The 5,252-nt window shown below is 65.2% G+C and overlaps 2 protein-coding genes across 2 annotated transcripts; both read left to right on the top strand.

Moving 5' to 3' along the window:
- The first annotated feature begins 30 nt into the window (after window positions 1-30).
- Window positions 31-1,085, top strand: VAMP8 (vesicle associated membrane protein 8). Its single transcript, XM_015648776.3, has 2 exons — window positions 31-567; window positions 880-1,085. Exons 1-2 carry the CDS (start codon window positions 298-300, stop codon window positions 1,021-1,023), a joined length of 414 nt encoding a protein of 137 aa, XP_015504262.1. The 5' UTR covers window positions 31-297; the 3' UTR covers window positions 1,024-1,085.
- A 738-nt stretch (window positions 1,086-1,823) lies between these two features.
- LOC107213890 (synaptobrevin-like protein 5) lies at window positions 1,824-4,341 on the top strand. Its single transcript, XM_015648778.2, has 3 exons — window positions 1,824-2,042; window positions 2,780-2,911; window positions 3,588-4,341. Exons 1-3 carry the CDS (start codon window positions 2,040-2,042, stop codon window positions 3,810-3,812), a joined length of 360 nt encoding a protein of 119 aa, XP_015504264.1. The 5' UTR covers window positions 1,824-2,039; the 3' UTR covers window positions 3,813-4,341.
- Window positions 4,342-5,252: the final 911 nt, after the last annotated feature.

Consider the following 5,252-nt stretch of genomic DNA (forward strand, 5'->3'; position numbering starts at 1 on the left):
CCCGGGGAGCTTTGGGGGTCCCTTTGAGGTTTCTGGGGTTCATACGGGTGTTTGGGGTACGTGTGGGGTGCCATTGGGTGCACGTTTGGTGTTTGGGGTGGACATGAGGTGCCTTGTGGGTACTACAGGGGCACCTTTGGGGTACCTGTAGGGTGTATGTGGGGTGTGGGGAGTGCTCAGGGGTGTATATGGGGCACCCGTGAGATGCTGGGGTGCTCATGGGGGGCTTGGTGGGCACCTTTGGGGTGCCTGGGGTGTCTGTAGGGTGCTGAGGGTACATTGAGAGTGCCCCAGGGCATGCGTGGGGTGTCTGTAGGGTGCTGTGGGGTGTTTGTGGGGTGCTGGAGGTGCCCCCCTGACCCCTGCCCCGTGCTGCAGGCGGGGGTCCCGGGGGGGGTCCCGGAGGATGTCGCGACAGATGCCAGCACGGGCGACGGGCGCGTGCGGGCGCTGCAGCGGGAGGTGCAGGGGGTCACCACCATCATGACACAGAACGTGGAGCGGATCCTGGCGCGGGGGGAGAACCTGGAGCAGCTGCACAGCAAGAGCCAGGACCTAGAGGCCACGGTGAGGGGGGGCAGCAGGCTCGGGAGGGGGTCCCCAGGGTGGTCCCAAAGCCCACAAGGTTGTGCAGGGCTCCTGAGGTGGCTCTAGGTCCCCAGGGTGGGGGCTGCAACCCCAGGTCAAGGAGCACAGGATTCCCAAGGGAGAATGGGGACCCTAAGGGGACTGCAGGGTGCCCGGTGGGATGGATGGGACCCTTGGGTGTCCCTGAGATGTCTGCGGGGGTCCCCAGGGTGGGCAGGGTTGTGTCCAGGGTGGCGATTGGGGTCCCCAGGGTGTCAGGGTCCCCCGTGTCTCTGAGTGCTGTCCCTGCAGTCAGAGCACTTCCGCACGACGTCCCAGAAGATGGCCCGGCGCTACTGGTGGAAGAACGTGAAGCTGCTCATCATCCTCGGCCTCGTGGGCGTCATTGTCCTCATCCTCATCATCCTCCTGGCCACTGGCACCATCCCCACCTAGAGCCACTGTCCCCATGGGGACACGGCCACCCCAGGGCCCAAATACAGGGGAAGAACCAGCGAGATGTGTGTGTGTGTGTGGTGGGGGTACACATGGTGGCGACACAGATAGTGGACATGGTGGGGACACAGACATGGTGGGGACACAGATAATGGACATGGTGGGGACACAGACATGGTGGGGACACAGATAATGGACATGGTGGGGACACAGATGATGGACATGATGGGGACACAGATGATGGACATGGTGGGGACACAGACAGACATGGTGGGGACACAGATGGACATGGTGGGGACACAGATGATGGACACGGTGAGATGGGCATGGGGACATGGGGGACAGGCATAGGGACACAGGAATATGCATGGGGACATGGGAGGAGATGATGGGGGACAGGCCCCTAGGGATGTGGGGATTGTGTGGGGACACTCACGTGCGGTCACGAGGGGGACACGTGTGACAGATGTGAGGGGATGCGTGTGGGAGAGGAGTGGGTGCCGTGCCAGGACACCGGGGGTGGTGCCAGGCACCGAGAGACAAAGGACACTGTGGTGGCACTGCCACCCTCACAGGCTGGGGCGGGGGGGAGAAGGGGGGGGAGTGGGGACAGGGACACGGGGGGTCCTGGTGTGGCCCCATGTCTGCAGGGACCTGGGGACACCGACATGTGTGGGGCTGTGCGGCCACTTCTCTCGGGGCTAGGGCAGTGTCGAGGCACACACTGGGGGTCCTGGGGACATGGGGGGTCAGGCGGGCTGGAGGGACAGGGGGGTCTCTGGGGACATGGGGGACCCGGGGGACCCGGCGGCTGCGGAGGGGTGAGTGGGGAGTCGTGGGCAGCCCCGTCCCGGGGTGTGCGGGTCGGGGTGTCCCGGGACTGTGGACACTCGAGGGTGGGATGGGGGGCGGTCCCGGTCCCTCCCGTCGGGGGCGGCCGCTGGGCCCGAGGCGGGACGGGTACAGGAACGGGCGCACCGGTACCGGCACTGACACCGACCCGCGGTACCGGGATCATGGTGAGTCCCGGGCCGCCGCTGCCGCCGCCGCTTTCGCTTTCGCTTTCCGAGGGGACAGACCGGGATGGGAGACACGGGACCCGCCGGGCTCGGGATCCCCCGGTGCCAGTCCCGGTCCGCCCCCCGGGCTCTCCGTCCCGAACGGAGGGACGCGGCCACCCGGGGTGGTGGCCGGGCGGGACTTTCGGTGTCCCGGTGTCCCTGCGTGTCCCGGTGTCTCTCCGTGTCCCGGTGTCCCTCCGTGTCCCGGTGTCCCTGCGTGTCCCGGTGTCCCCGTGTGTGCTCTGGCCCCGCAGTGCCCGTGTCCCCCCGGTCCCCATCCTCAGGTGGCCCCGTGCCCACGTCCCCCCGGTTTTTCCTGTCCCCGTGGTCCCTGTGTGCCCCCTTCACGATGCCAATGTCCCTGCGGTGCCCTTGTCCCCACGGTCAGGCTTTGTCCCCAGGGTGGCAGTTTCCTCACGGTCCCCCGTGTCTCCATAATCCCCGTGATCCTCATGTCCCCTGGTCCCCACCCCCGCGGTTCTTGTGTCCCCAGGTTTCCCCTGTCCCCCTTCCTCACGGTGCCCAAGTCCTCGGTGTCCCTGCCTGTCCCCGCGGCATCTCCGTGTCCCCATGGTCCCGATATCCCCACGTCCCTTTGTCCCCACGGTCCTTGGCCGCAGCGCCCACATCCCCAGTGTTCCCGCAGCATCCCCCATGTCCCCCCATGTCCCCACATTGTCCCCCCGTGTCCCCAGGCGGGGCTGGCGCGGTGCCAGCGCGAGGCCGAGGAGGTGGCGGAGCTGATGCGACAGAACGTGGTGCGGGCGCTGGAGCGGGAGGGACACCTGGAGCAGCTGCAGAGCCGTGCCCAGGACCTGCGACAAGCGGTGGGACCGCGGGGACAGCCCGGGACACACGGCGGGGGGGTGGCACTAGAGGGGACACCTGGAGCAGCTGCAGAGCCGTGCCCAGGACCTGCGACAAGCGGTGGGACCGCGGGGACAGCCCGGGACACACGGCCGGGGGGATGGCACTAGAGGGGACATGGCCCGGGGGTGGGCTGAGGAACTACAGGGACACCTGGAGCTGGCCAGGACCTGCGGTGGGACAGAGGGGACACAATGACCAGGGCAGGGACAGGTCAGTCTGGGGACACAGAGCACTGTGGAGCCATAAAGCCCCAGACACGAGCTGTTACAGGAACATATAGCCTGGGGGGGACAGTATAGGGACATACAGCCCTGTGAGCCATACAGAGCCCGGGGGGACACTATGGGGACATCAGTCTCAGGGCTAGACTTGCTCTAGGGACATTGAGCCCTGTGGGGAGAACACACAGAGCCCCAAGAGGGACAAACTGTTGGGACATAAAATCCTGGGGTGACCTATAGTCCTGGGGGACACAAAGGGGCTGGGGGACACTGTGGGGACATAGAGCCTGGGGAGGAGAGACCCCCGGGCCATGGAAGGGCTGGGGGGGTGTCTGCCTGTTCCTGTAGGTCCCCCCAACCCCTCTGTAGCCCTTGGAGGGACTGTCCCCTGTCCCTCTCCATGTCCCCACAGAGCGAAGCCTTCACCCGCACCACGCAGACGGTGACGCGGCGCCAGCGCAGGAGACACCGGCGGTGGCACCTGGTAGCCCTGGGCATTGGCCTCCTCCTCCTCTTCATCCTGGGTCTGGCACTGGCGCTGGCCCTGGCACGGTCATCCCCCGGGACTGGCACCAGCACTGTCCCCACCCCACAGGGGGGGACCAAGCGCCCCCCCAGCACTGCGGGGACCCCGTGACAGAGCAGGGGACACCCCATGACAAATAAACACCAGGAGCTGCTTGGGGAGACCCAGAAGAACAATAATGAACCACTGGGATGATCTCCAAGGAGACTTTACAATAAATAAACTCCAAGATCTGCTTTGGAGAGACCCTGCAATAAAAACCCAGCAAGACCCACTCGAGGGAAACGCTACAAAAAGCACCAGGAGCTCTTTGAGGAGATCCTACAATCCCAAACCAACGGGATGATTTCCATGAAGCTCTTATAAAAACAAATGTGCCAGAGCCTCCAGGGAGACCCTACAATTAATAAACATCAGAATCTACTTCAGGGAGACCCTACAAAAACAAGCAGGATGATCTTTGGGAAGACCCTACAATCACAAACATGCTGGACCTCCTCTGGGGAAAACCTGTGAGAATTAAACCCCCTTTTGTTTGGAGGGACCCTACAAAAACAAACCAGCAGGACCATATGGAGACACCCCAGACCCTCTCTGGGGAGACCCTACAATAAACAGAATCTGTTTGGGGTAGACCCTGCAGTAACAGCCCCTCTGTGCCTTGCTGCCGGGAGACCCTACAAAAACAGAGCAGTGGGGTGATCTTCAGGGTGACAAAAGGCCCCGGGTCAGGGACCCCCCACAATAAACCCCCCAACACCACACTCATGGGACCTGCCCTGGGGACACCCTGGGGACACCTGGCCTTGGCCGGAGGTGCCACCAACCTGGGCCGGGGGCAGGAGGGGGTTGTGGCCCCACCACAGGCTGTGGGGACACAGAGGGGACCCTGGGGACACAATGGCACCTGAGGAGGGGATGGGGACTCCAGGGCCCCAGGGACATGGTGACACCTGGAAGGGACTTGGCACTCAGTGTCACTGCGTGGGGCCACCCTGACATGGTGGGGATAAATGGGAATGTGGCACTCGGGGACCCAGGAGCCGCACCACTTCCCACTCCCCCGCCCCCCCGTGCCTCAGTTTCCCCAAGCAGTGAAAGACACCAGAGCCTCGCAGCACCTTTATTGACACGGGGGGGATGGCACCGGTCCCACGGGGGTGGCAGTGGCAGCGTCACCCGGTGCCCCGGCGCTTGCTGAGCTCGTCCTGCACGCGCTGGCACAGGGCCCTGCGCAGGGGGGGCTCCAGCGGGCTCCGGGCGCACACCCGGCGTGTCACCTCCTCGGCGCTGTCACCCTGCGGCACCCACGTCACCCGCCGGGCCTGCCACGGCTCCCGGTGCCCACGGCACCCCCCTACAGCACCCCCCTACAGCACCCACAGAGCCCCCGTCCACAGCCCCCCACAGAGCCCCAGCCCTATGGCACCCACGGGGAGCGATGTCCCCTGTCCCGTGGGACCCCCACCAACAGCACCCCGTGGCACCCCCATACGATGGCAGCACCCCCTGCCCCACGGGCTCCCCCCGTCCGATGGGCACCCCCAGCCC

This window comes from Parus major, chromosome 22 (assembly GCF_001522545.3).
Source record: "Parus major isolate Abel chromosome 22, Parus_major1.1, whole genome shotgun sequence".
NCBI lineage: Eukaryota > Metazoa > Chordata > Aves > Passeriformes > Paridae > Parus > Parus major.

Bases quoted from the DNA above. Each gene is read 5' to 3' on its own strand.
- VAMP8 (XM_015648776.3), top strand. From the start codon at position 298: ATGCGTGGGGTGTCTGTAGGGTGCTGTGGGGTGTTTGTGGGGTGCTGG. The intron at 568-879 runs GTGAGGGGGGGC...CTGTCCCTGCAG, and splicing joins GCCAGGACCTAGAGGCCACG to TCAGAGCACTTCCGCACGAC.
- LOC107213890 (XM_015648778.2), top strand. The intron at 2,912-3,587 runs GTGGGACCGCGG...ATGTCCCCACAG, and splicing joins CCCAGGACCTGCGACAAGCG to AGCGAAGCCTTCACCCGCAC.